Here is a 12,606-nt window from a genome sequence, read left to right as displayed (position 1 = left end):
TTCTTCACTTTTGCTCACGATCCACTCCTTGGCCTCTCTGGCTGTTATCTTTTTTTCTTCAAAATCTTTGATTGCTTCCTATGAAGAATTCAAAAGAAGAGGAGCCACTGCATCACTTTGATTAAGAGGCTTTTGGTCAAGTGTTGAATATATTCCTTTAGGCGCTCAACTTCCCTCTTGTATTCTCTTTTCTTTCCTATCTCCTTTTCCAATCTCGCTTTCATGGAAGTAACTGAATTATCCTAGTCCTCAACCTCTTGACCTTTTGTAGTTGGTCCTAAGTTGATGGTGGTGATTTTTAACGTCCCCTTCTCATTAGTCCGCAAATATTCACGGGATTGGCCTATCACTTGACCCTCGTAGGCCAAAAGGATTAATTAGGGGGTCGGTTTGCAGTGATTTACAGCTTCACATTTCATGTCTACTTGGTTTTATGGCAAAATAAGGAGATTACACGTATTGTGAGACATGTGCACTCTAATTATAATATAATAATATTTTAAAAAGTGCAATTAAATTAATGTGTAATAAAATAATAATAACGTGTACCTACAGGATAAGAAGAGAATCTTCTAGAAGGAATCACATGATTGGATATGAAAAGAATAAATAGAGTAAGGTGATTCATTGTTGAGCATTAGTTGTTGTGAATATCTCTTCTTGTGTAGACTTGTGGAGCCGAAGGGTTTTCTGTAAACAATCATTTGGGAACGGAAACTCCTGATGGTTAGCATAACTAAGGAGGTGAGAGATCTTTTGAGGGGTTTCTATTGTGAGAGGGAGACATATCAATCTTCCTAAGTGTGCTTATCGAGTTTTGCTGTTTGCCATGATAGATGAATTGTTGAATTTTCGGATTGGCAGATTTAGTGTTCATTGCATATCGATTTTGGTTAGGAAGGATAATCGATCCAATTGGAGGAGCATTTGGGGTAAAATAGTGTGCTCACTGATCATATATCAGGTCTGAAGAAAAAACGAGCTGCTGACCCCATACCCACGATTTTATTCATTCCTCTACATTGAAGCATCAAATCCCACTTTGAAGGCCAGCGATATTCTTAGGGGTAAAAGGCGATTCTTCTTGAAGATATTGGGAGGTGATTGGTGAATAAATCAGTGATATATTTCAGTCTGAGTCAAAATCGTGGCAGGCAGGTTATACTTTCAATTTTGCTCATATCTCTTCAATTTGGCATCCAAACTCATCATTAAGGACAGCGCTCTACTTGGGAAGGAAGGGTGATTAGTTTTGGACAACAATTGGAGGCTAGCAGCAGTCATAGCACTTATCATCAGTCCTTCATCATTTGCAGCAGCAGGGGCGATTTTGCTAAGGAGGTCGAATTCAATCATTGGAGGCTCCCAATCACATGATATTGCTTGCTTCTTCAAGGCAATTAATTCCAGGTTCTTTTGGCATTATTATTTCATTGTAATTTCAGACTGAATGTATAGGTTAGTTGCAGTCATTTGTCTTCAGAAAGTCTGAAAGGTGGTCCTTGATAGCAGGCCATGTATTGATCTTATTGCTGCCAATGTAATGTCCTATTTGAAAGTTAAATGAAATAAAGAAGAAAGGAGCTTTGATCTTATTCATGATTATCTGAGGGTGTATGACAATTGTTTGTCATAATGTCAGTTGCTGTTAGTTATGACTTTTGGACCTAGATTCATATATATCATCAATAGATAGTTGCATATGCATCTCTAGTTAACTATCGGTCAAGGGGAGTCATTTAGAAGTTGATTATTCATAAGATATTCAGTGTGATGATCTTCATTACAAACTGAAAACTCTGTCAGCATAACACACAAATCTCAGAACAGCATAACACGCAGTTTGGACAGAAAATATTCCTTGTTCTCAGTCATGACTCATTATAGTACAAGAGATATTTCATGATTTCATACTCCTGAGGAGTAATATCCTCCTTTGCCTTGTCCACTTTCGGTACAACAATTTGAACTATACGACATCCAGTTTCATCCCTCTGGATAGTGGAAAATCTCTTAGCTGGTTTCTTTGTAGCAACCTTCCCTAATCTAGCCAAAAAATCGGCCATGTCATCTTCTTCATGGACTACTTCCATAGGCACTTTTATTTTCAACCTTTCCTTCAACCAATTAGGAATCATAGGTTGTTCAATGCCTTCCTCCTCCTGATTACTTTCTTCACATGGAATATCCCGACCTCCTCGAAGAGCAGAAATCATTCTCTCCTGAAATTCCTCGCCTAGAATATCCATTTCATTTTCTAATTCAAGCATCTTTATGCCTATAGGAGATGGGGCTTCTTCATCTTCCTGCTAGATTGACTCCATATTTCCCTCATGAATTGAAGAAATCTTTATTTCAACCAATGATTCATCCTCAATAGTTAATACATCGTTCAAATTCCTGGACGTGGCAAAACGGGATGGCTCTTACCTATGCTTTTTCTGGGCAAGTTCCTCATTCACAACTTTCTTCCCCTTTGACCTTGAAGAGCTCTCAACTGCTTCCTCCCTTTTCTTGGAATTAGTGTTTTCAATTGGCTCAACACTTTGAGACACTTCTACATTTGAAGAATATGATTCCATTTTGCCCATCAAGTTATAAGTGAGGGTGAAATTTCTTCGCCTTAGCACTTGGACTTGCTAATCAACCCACCATTATGAATATTTGACAATTGGCCGCATTAAAGTGGCTAAATCTGCGAGCTCTGGTTTTGACCATTTCACAGGAGGAAGAGGCCATTTTTCATCAAAGCGCGACTGAGTGTACTCTCCATCATCCTCTAACTGATCAAGCACACGGAAAAGCTTTGTTGTTCGGATCAAGCTTACTGGAAATCTAGACAATAAACTTTTCCTGATATCAAACTCGTCTGTAGCATTTGCCCAAAAATCCTCTAGATCAACCCTATGCCTGTACCTCTCTCCATTCACTGATCCAATATGGTTGTGAGGATTGAAATTAGCCCTAGATCGGTAAAATGTGAATGGATACCACTGCATTTCTAACCTGGCACTCTCAATTGCCTGCGCCATTGGGCAAGACTCCAACATATTTCCAAAGAAAAATGGAAAGGAAATGGCCGCCTTCTACTTTGTTCTTTGGAAGCCTTGATATGTTTCCAATTGTCGAAGGACTTCTAGCAAAATCATTTGATTATTGGGATAAATCGGAAGTGGTTAAGGACATCTGATAAATCCTTGGACTCTTATGTATGTGAATCTTGGATACTGGATAAACCAGGATCCATACTTGCTTATTAAGCTCTTGGCCTCCTGAGTGAGTCTCTGATGAGTTCCTCCCTGCAATGTCCTAGTAATGTACATCATATACCCTTTTGAAGTAGGCCTTCTCACTAAGTTGCAGCTGTGAATAACAGTCATAGGACTTAAATTCATTCTCGCCATTGCCTACTATGCCCTCGCAAATCAATCCTGTATATCTATAGTTTCTTGCCAAAAAGTAGACAATGTAGGAGCTCATGTAAAAGGTCTTCGTCCTTTCCAAATTTTTCAGCTATTCATTCAGGTTGTCTGTAATTATCCTGGACCAATTGAACATTCTGACTCCAAAGGTGATTTCATCAATTAAATAGTACATCCAAGTTTCAAATGGCGCACCTTGAGAGCTGCTCATTACTGTATTCAGCAATAAAATGATATCACCATAGTCCCCCTTGAAGTCAGTACGAAGCAATTTCTTTGGCATTTTCTTGAGGCTAGGCCTTGGCTTCTCTAGCCACGACTTATTGACATTTGTCACACAGAGCTCAAGCTGGTCTTCATAGAGCCTTTTGGTTTCCTTAGTTTTATATGACGTTCAGTTGTTACTTAGGATCCCAAATGCTTCCTGAATGGCTAACTCTCTGAGATGAGCCAATACTCTCCTATCTGGTGCAATGATCTGCCTTTCTTGAGCATTGTAATGCTAAGTTGCCGGTACAGGTACGGGCACAAGTACGGGTACGGTACGCTGGTACGGCAATTTTTGGGGGGGGTGGATACGTATGGGTACGTCTGTACAAAAAAATGTAAAAATCATAAATATATACATATATACAGTCTAATAAGTAGAAACAAAAATTAAATTTAGAATCCCACATATCATCCTGTTGTGACGTTTTCACACATCGCCCCATTGCAAATGGGGACCCATGTTTTTTGCTTTTTAGGGTTTGTTTTTTTGGTCTTTTAGGGTTTTGTTAGTTAGCCTTTGCATTTTGAGTGTCGCCCAGGTGATCACATGGATAAGTAAGTCCAGCTTGAGTGATGTCTTGATCCTGAAATTTGGCTAAGTCTGGAATGTCCTGAAATTTGGGCTAAGTCTGAAAGTCCTGATCCTGAAATTTGGCTAAGTCTGGAATGTCCTGAAATTTGGGCTAAGTCTGAAAGTCCTGATCCTGAAATTTGGCTAAGTCTGGAATGTCCTGATCCTGAATTTGACTAAGTCTGGAAACTAAAAAACCTCAAAAAACTAGATTTTGCAATATAACTCCTGGAGGTCTGAAACCACTCTCAAACACCCTGAAAGTATATATGGAATATAACTTAAAGTATAAGAAAGAAGAAAGATAGAGGGAAATGTCACTTATACTCCATAAAAATTATCCTGATAGAGAGTTCGAAAAGTCAAATTTCGCTCCTGTCCTTCGCTGAGGATCCAGAGCGAAAAGCGCTCCTGTCCCTCTCCAAGGGTCCAAGGCGAATCGCTCATGTCCCTCACCAAGGGTCCAGAGCGAAAAGGCATAGTGGAGTCATTCCTGACCTTGTTTGGACAAATTGAGACATCAAAAGCATGGTAAAGGACGAAATGAGCATGATCGAGCATCCGGACTTGATCAAAGACAATGAAATGATGAATTTTTGCCTAGAAGGTCAAATTCGCTCCTGTCCCTCACTGAAGGACCAGAGCGCTTTTCTTTATATACACAATTTTAGACCTTTTTTGGACATTAACTTTTATTCATAGCCTGAAGTAAGGTGAAATCTTCCCTAGCAAAGAAATTTTGAGATGAAAATTGTAGTGATTTGGCCTTGAGGAAAAAAATCGCTCCTGTCCCTCACTGAAGGACCGGAGCTTGATTTTCAAAATTGCACTATTCTTGCGGGATCAAGACAATTTTATGATTTGAAGAGACCAAGGAAAACATGATTTATCCATTGAATATAATTTGGAAGGCTAACAAAGGACGGATGAGCTTGGATTTGCAAATTCGCTCCTGTCCCTCACTGAAGGACCGGAGCTTGAATCCCAATTTCGCATTATCCTTGCAAGATTTAAGTGGTTTCGCGATTTGAGGAGGTCAAGGGAAGTATGTTTTGCCCGTTGAATATAACTTAAGTACGCCACAATGAAGAAAATCGGCCTAAGTAACAAGTTCACCCCTGTCCCTCTCCAAGGGACCAAGGTGACTGGCTAGGGTGCTCCTGTCCCTCTCCAAGGGACCAGAGCGATTTTCCCTCAAGACAAGATTCGGGCAAGAGAAAAACAAGTTTTACGTTTGAGGTGGGTGAAGGAAGACGCGATCAATCCGTTGAAGATAATTTTGGAAGCTAGCAAAACACAAGTGAGCTTATGAATGCAAAATCGCTCCTGTCCCTCTCCAAGGGACCAAGGCGAAATATACATTGTCAAGTCTTCCCCTCCAAATTTGGATGAGTCCAAGTCAAGACACAAGGTCAAAATGATATTTAAAGTAGCTCTTTGATGTTTTTTAAAGTAGTGTATAATCAGCAACCACATCAAGTAGCTCTTTGATGTTTTTTAATCCATGTCTGAAACTTCCAGCTTGGTGCAGTGTTTGATGTGACTGCATTTATAATGATTTTTGAGTCACCCTCGATGTCTATTCTACTGATAATTGGTTTCGTGCACCATTTCAGTCCCTCATAGAGTAGAGGGCTCTAAACTCAGCATCATTGTTTGAGCCATCAGGGATTTTGAGCGCCCCTAGCCATGATGGGTTTCCTGTGTGATCCCGGATGATAAATCTGCTGCCTGAACAACCAGGGTTTGATTGTGATGCCCCGCCAAAATTTAGCTTTAGTATGCCTGGGGAGCAGCATATTATATATATATATTATTTTTCACACACAACACTCTTCACAAAATCTTACTCCCTTTTATATCTCATGTCTTCATGAAACGATGCACCTCTTTGAAATAGATACAGCCATTTGAATGGTCATGTCATTCACTAACAAATCTGCTTTAACTCAATCATTGCCTTTACCCTCTTTTCATAGTTTGCACATATTCTTCAAATCTGCCATAAACTCTGCATGAATCTGCTGTTTATAAATAAGAAAATTCTGCTCTTACAAAGTCTGATTTCCCATGATAATATTTTGTTTCTGTTCCACCACGAAATTTTCTCTTGGACTTCTGTTGATATTTCTTCAATTCAATGACTATTTCATATTTGACACTCGCTCATCTCCTTTTTCTTACTTCACATGTCTCCACTCATTCTTTATCCACCATTCGCCATCTCTATTTATGCCTTCCAAGAGGTGTTTTTAACTTTGAAAGACATACCTTTTCACAAGTGATACACCTTCTCAAAGAGAGGTGACTTTTACAAACAAATGCTTTTTCTTATAAGCGAATGCATTGTTTAAGATTGGCCTCTATAAAGATTATTTAACTTTGAATAATTGTGGCTTAGAATGTGGTGACTATTAGGAGAGTCAACCCACCAAAATTAATTGTGATTTATAGTTAACTAAACATCCAAGTGACTATCATAGATGAAGTTGCATCATTTGCTTTTCAAGTTTCTATTTCCTTCAGCAATTATCATATCCTATTGATGTGCATCCGGCTGCTCTTCTTATTGGCCTTCATGAACAGTAATGATTTTATGATTGATTGCTCTTTTAGATAGCTACTCTTCTTTTAGTTATCATGATCAGCAAGTTTATTATAAATTTAAATGTCTTCAAACAAGATCGGTCTTCATAACTGTTTGTCTTGGACACCAATAAAATCGGTTATCATAATATTCTGCCTTCAATCATCTCTGTATAATCATGTCTTCAAACATGATCAGCCTTCATAACAGCAACGAACTTTTAACTTTAAACATCATTTTAATCCTCTCAAACCTTAAGGAATCAGCCTCTAGGAATTTCCCTCAAAATCTTTCCTTTCATATTAATATCAATCTTGACATCAATTCTTTCCTTCGACATCAATGACAGCAATCTTAATTAATATGCCTTTGACATCAATGACAACATTTCCAACAAGAAGGGTACATTACATCCATTGAATCATTAAAAGTTCACATAAATTATCATTCATGAAAGAAGATTAATATTTAGTTTTACAATAAGAAAAAATTATGTAGAAGATTTTGTATAATTTTTTGGATCACACTCTGATCTATCATCAGTATAATGAGTGGACTGTGAAAACATTACATACCTAAAAATTAATGTTGTTAATGTCAGCAATAAAAAGTCTGTCAAAACCCCAATCAAATTATTCATTCTCTCTCTTAGACAACTAGCATCGAATTCCTAAATTTTAAGGTTAAATTGCTGATCTGACCAATCTTAGCAATGTCAGGCACAATGTCATTATATTACATGCATTTCATAGATCAAGCATTGAATTCGGTTGATTGTCCCCACCAGATATTACAATTAACTTAGATCCCCAATGTAAATTCCACAGAGAAGGCCAAAAAAGCAGTTAAACCTGCTGGTTGATATCAACATTAGTGCTGGCCAATATTCATACTGTCATTGACCTTGCAGCAGTGTTGTCAATATGCATCAGATACAAATGTATAATTTAACAGTTAACACTACCTCCGCCTCTATGTTTTTTTTCTTCTTCCTCCTCTCTTTTTTCATACCTTCGCTCTTTCCTTTGTTGTTACAAATAGAAAATGAAATGTGTTGAGTTTAGGATTTTGTTCCAGTGGAGAGCCTTGCTAGGAACCCCTTTTAATTTAAGGTTTTTTTTTTTTTTGATTATTTTCTGAAGCCTTCTAAATAAAATTGTAGCAGTCATTGTGGATGTCCTGAAATCTCCATGGTGTTTCCTGAAAAGTCAAATGTCTCAGATTTTTTGCAAGTGGGGTAAGGAGGTAAAGGAAGAGGAGCGGTGGGTCTAAGAATTTCATTCCTATCCTCAAAACATCCAGGACAACTCCCAGACGCTGATGACACAGCCCCACAATTCTCTGATATTAAATGTTAATATGTTGGAGTTAATTGTTAGATAACATGTCATGTACTTACCACATGCATGATGAATATGTATTATTTTACATATAGATTTTAAAAGAAGAATAAGAAGTAAATGTTTGACATGAATAATTATAATGATAGGTTGTACTTATTTATGTCGCCCAAGGAGCATGCTTAAAAGGATGTGTCCGTTCAAGGTGATAGGTTCATCTGCTGGTATAACAATTAGTAACTAATCAGGCCTAATTAGGTCTATAACATAACCAATTTATAGGAATACAAATAAGGTATTATTTAGGCATTCAAATTACTTGTTATAATAGTTAAGTCCCTTTATTCTCACCTGTTGGTGTGTATTAATTTTTCAGGTTAACTATGAAAAATTGCAAATTAGCAAACAAGTCACAAACATATGATATTCTAGAACTTTCAAAATATTATACAAATCAAAAGAATCCTAAATTAAAAAGAGATGATTTGAGATGTTGCTAACCTGTTCTCAAAATTTTCTTTCTTACTTTTGAAAGAATTGACCATGATAAATAATATGCAGAAAAATAATAGGTTGCTCAAAACTGTGTTTGCCATTATCTGCAAAAAACAATCAAGAAATGATTAAGATGTTAATTCTCTTATATGAAAGTAAAAGCCTTTTTCTTGAAAAGCAAAAAATTACATACAAAATACTCAATGAATAACAGAAGAACATGTGCAAAAGGTAAAGGGAATCTTTCCAAGACTACAAACAAAAGATTTCAGTACCAATCCATAACAAAAAATAGTTGCTCATGTGAATCGCTCAACAAACACTAAGAACTTTCTAGTAATTGAACGACTTTTCTCTTAAAAAAAAACTTACTCCTAACCCTCCTAGAAAGTAGCAAACAAATATCTAGATTGCATATAGAAAATTGATGTAAATGAAGAAATGCTAATGCCAATCTTAGAATCCTAGAAGAAACACTACCGAGGGAAAAGGGGATGGCTCCTCTACTATGCATAGAACCATCCATTTCAGCCAAGGCCAATCCAAAAAACAAATTTGTTCTACTAAGTTTATCATCACCTAAAGCCATCACAAATATTTTATAGGTCCTAAGTGTTGGATTATTGTCATTGATGTCATAGTAGGTTGTTGGATTATTGTCATTGATGTCAAAGGAGATTGTTGGATTAGTTGTCATTAATGTCAAGATGGAAAACGGTGGTCCAAGAAGGAAATCGCTAATGAGGATTGAAAGGCCAAAGGCCACTAATTGTCATCAAAGAAAGAACTTGATCATGGCCAACTACCTTAAGCAAATGAAGGTGATGGAATTAAATTAATTACTTTATTAATGCTGGCTGACCCATGTCTTGCGCCAAGATGAAGGCATTATTTGCTATAATCAAAAGAAAAAAAAATTGTATATAATGGGATGACCTCCATCATAGAGCCACTACCCTTGGCGAATTAAATTATTGGAGACACTCCAACCCCTCTATGAAGAAGGGTTATTCTTCTACAAGGCGGAAGAAAAGTCAAATTGAGTCTTCCTCAGAACAGGAAGAGAAAAGTGGAGAGGACAGATTCACTTGTAGAGACATTGACAATGACAATACCAATCTGGATTATGATGAGAAGCAAATGGAGGATGAAGTGGTCAAAGACACTGGAGTAGGCAGCAAGGGAAATACTTCAAAACAGCAAAGGTAAAGCTAACATATGGGAAGAGTCAATCCCAAAAGCCTAGGAGGTGAATAGGGTTGATTAGGGTCACTAACCAAATTGTGAAACAATCATTGGAATTAGTCAAGGAAACTAAAAACCATCATCTTCTTTCCAAATGTTTTTTTACAGAAATCCGTAGGCTTCATGTGAGAATGGCCATTTTGGGCCAAAACTATGAGGGAAAGGGTCTTGAGCCCAAGGAAGAAGACGAGCTGACTCTAAAATACTGGAAAGATAGGCAAGAAATCAACTTGCTGAACATTGAAAAGGAAAAACAAATATGTTAATATACAAAAGCTGGAAGAGGACATAAAGAACATTAAGGATAGACTGATAGCAGTAAAGCCTAAATCAATTCCAACATTTATAGTCTGAAATTTTTGTAGGAGAAACTATAAAGTGCAAAAGGAAAAGATAAGGGGGAGGTTTTTGAGCTGCCAAAAGTGCCTAGATATCCTACCATGGGTAACACAAGTAAAGCCAAAAAGGGAAGGATGACGGAAGCACAAAGGAAGTGTCATTTCTGTATGAAGAACTTGGCGCAGCTGAGTAGACTCACCAGCTGTAATGAGCATATGTTTTCTTGTTCCTTTTAATCAGTGGGTACTTGTGGACTTTTGCATTCTATTATGTTGTTAGTTGTCATTCTAGCTGTTTGTTTGCTGGTCTGGGGTGAAGGTCTGTTGTTCTATGGCGTTGTTCTGAGCTACGGTGTAGCTGTGGTTTTATTGTATTGTTGCTATTACTTTTCATGTGTAGGGTTTATGGTCCCTTCAAAAGCAACTTACCTTAATCAAAGCAATGCCATTAGTGTAACACAAAATTTGAAAGCACATGTCAAGTTTGACGATTTTTTTATGTCCTTAGTCAAGAAGCGGATCCTAGGATGCTATCTTCAAATATCAATTTGCATTTGCAAGTGTCATGGAAAGTTCAAAAGTCAAAAAGAGGGTCAATATTTTCTTAAGGCATCAAGAGTCTTGATGAGTCACGCTTTGTATTGGAAAGTGTCAAAATACTATTAAGCACGCAGATATACTCAAAGAGTGGGGGGTGAAACATCATATACCAAATTATCCTCAAATCCAATATAGCATTAAAACCATTACCGGGTCTCAAATTATCATTAAAGAAGCTATGCAAATGATAAACACAATCACACATCAACATATAAGAACACCATGTATACGTGGAAACCCAGAAGGGAAAAGCCAGGATGACCATACTTGCTTGGATCTATTGCCCAAATCCAACCTCACAAAGATAAAAAATAACTTATAATATTTTGTAGGCACCAACCCACAGGAATTACAACCCAAGATGGAGACACCAATCCCCTATTTCAAGAACTGAGCACCAACTCAGATAATGAGGCACCAACCTCAATTACAAGCAAAAGATACAAAAGATATATTATGTGGACCTTTGCAACTCAATCTTCAATATTTATCTGATCTGCTCTATACCATATCACTTTCACAATGTGTATAGGATCTTCATCTTACTTTGCACACTTCAACACATCTACACTGCTCTTAACTAAGTAAGCAACTTGCACAACTTCTGTCACTTCCGCTAATCACACACAATTGGAATGAGCCTAGATCAAACTATATATACATTCAAATATTAATTACAACCTTATGTCAGCCTAGAACATATTTACAATATCCGCAAGTCAGCCACAAACATTTTCATTATACCAAACGTGTAGTCAGTTTGGTCCTGAAGCCAACACATTACACCAGGAGTAGGGACACGCTATGCGTTACCCAACACAAACTCAATTGGCCCCAAACTACCTTCACACGTTACCATTGTCTGGCACACCCATAAAAAACATCAGCACAATTAGCAACCTAACATAATGACCACTCTATCACTTATAACTCTCTGTTCACTTGATCAAATCCTCTGAAACTCTGCAATGACAAAATTCATGTGTAACTTTTCTTTACTTCCAAACCACGAGCCATAATACATCTCTGCAGTAGCATGTTGTATCAAACATCATGCAAGTGCAACTAGGTGCATATACTGTCTCTAAGCAACTGACCTCAAAAAGCTACGACAAACACATCTAGACCTCTGCAAATATGCTAGACAATCAAGAACAACTAATATCAGAACATAATGATAACTTTAAGAGAACTATCGAACATACTTGACTTTGTCCTTCAAATGCTTTGCATGTCACGATAGAAGTAAATGATCAGTAAAATATTGAATAACTTGAGATCAATGACAATAGTGATACACTTTTGACATCAATGACAACACTTTGTTCAAAAAATACCAGCAAGTACTCGGAAACCTTAAAATCCCATTCAAACAGAAAAGGCCTAATCTTCATCAAAGAACCAAACTCCCCAATGCAAACTTACAAGCTCCAGGTGTCACCCAAAGTCTAAAAGCCAAAAATCCAACCTTCAAATTGGCTAAGTCTAGGTTGAAGTGTCAAGACCCAAAAACCCAAATTCTCTCTCTCAAAGTGATTGTATGGAGCTAATTTGGGGAACTAGAAGCTAATAGACTATATGGCATTTGGAAATGGATCTCATAAACCTAAAAAATCCCACTCTATCGTACCCCCATAAAAAAAGTGTTTTACGCAAATTGCAAGCCACGGTCATTTCTCAAAAGTTAGATCATCCTTAAGGTGTCTATGTTGCCAATGTTTGCATACATATAATCTCT

The 12,606-nt window shown here is 37.3% G+C and overlaps 1 protein-coding gene across 4 annotated transcripts in view; it reads right to left on the bottom strand.

Moving 5' to 3' along the window:
- Positions 1 to 12,606, bottom strand: part of LOC131046218 (protein ARV 2) — a 79,052-nt gene that overhangs the window by 40,242 nt on the left and 26,204 nt on the right. For all 4 annotated transcript variants that reach the window (XM_057979905.2, XM_057979906.2, XM_057979908.2 and 1 more), the window contains one exon: positions 8,692 to 8,789. In XM_057979905.2, the coding sequence (XP_057835888.1) occupies positions 8,692 to 8,789 (98 nt within the window). The remainder of the gene's footprint in view (positions 1 to 8,691; positions 8,790 to 12,606) is intronic.

This window comes from Cryptomeria japonica, chromosome 2 (genome assembly GCF_030272615.1).
Source record: "Cryptomeria japonica chromosome 2, Sugi_1.0, whole genome shotgun sequence".
Lineage (NCBI taxonomy): Eukaryota > Viridiplantae > Streptophyta > Pinopsida > Cupressales > Cupressaceae > Cryptomeria > Cryptomeria japonica.
Note: the sequence above shows the minus strand (reverse complement) of the source record. Positions and strands in the feature narration are given on the sequence as shown.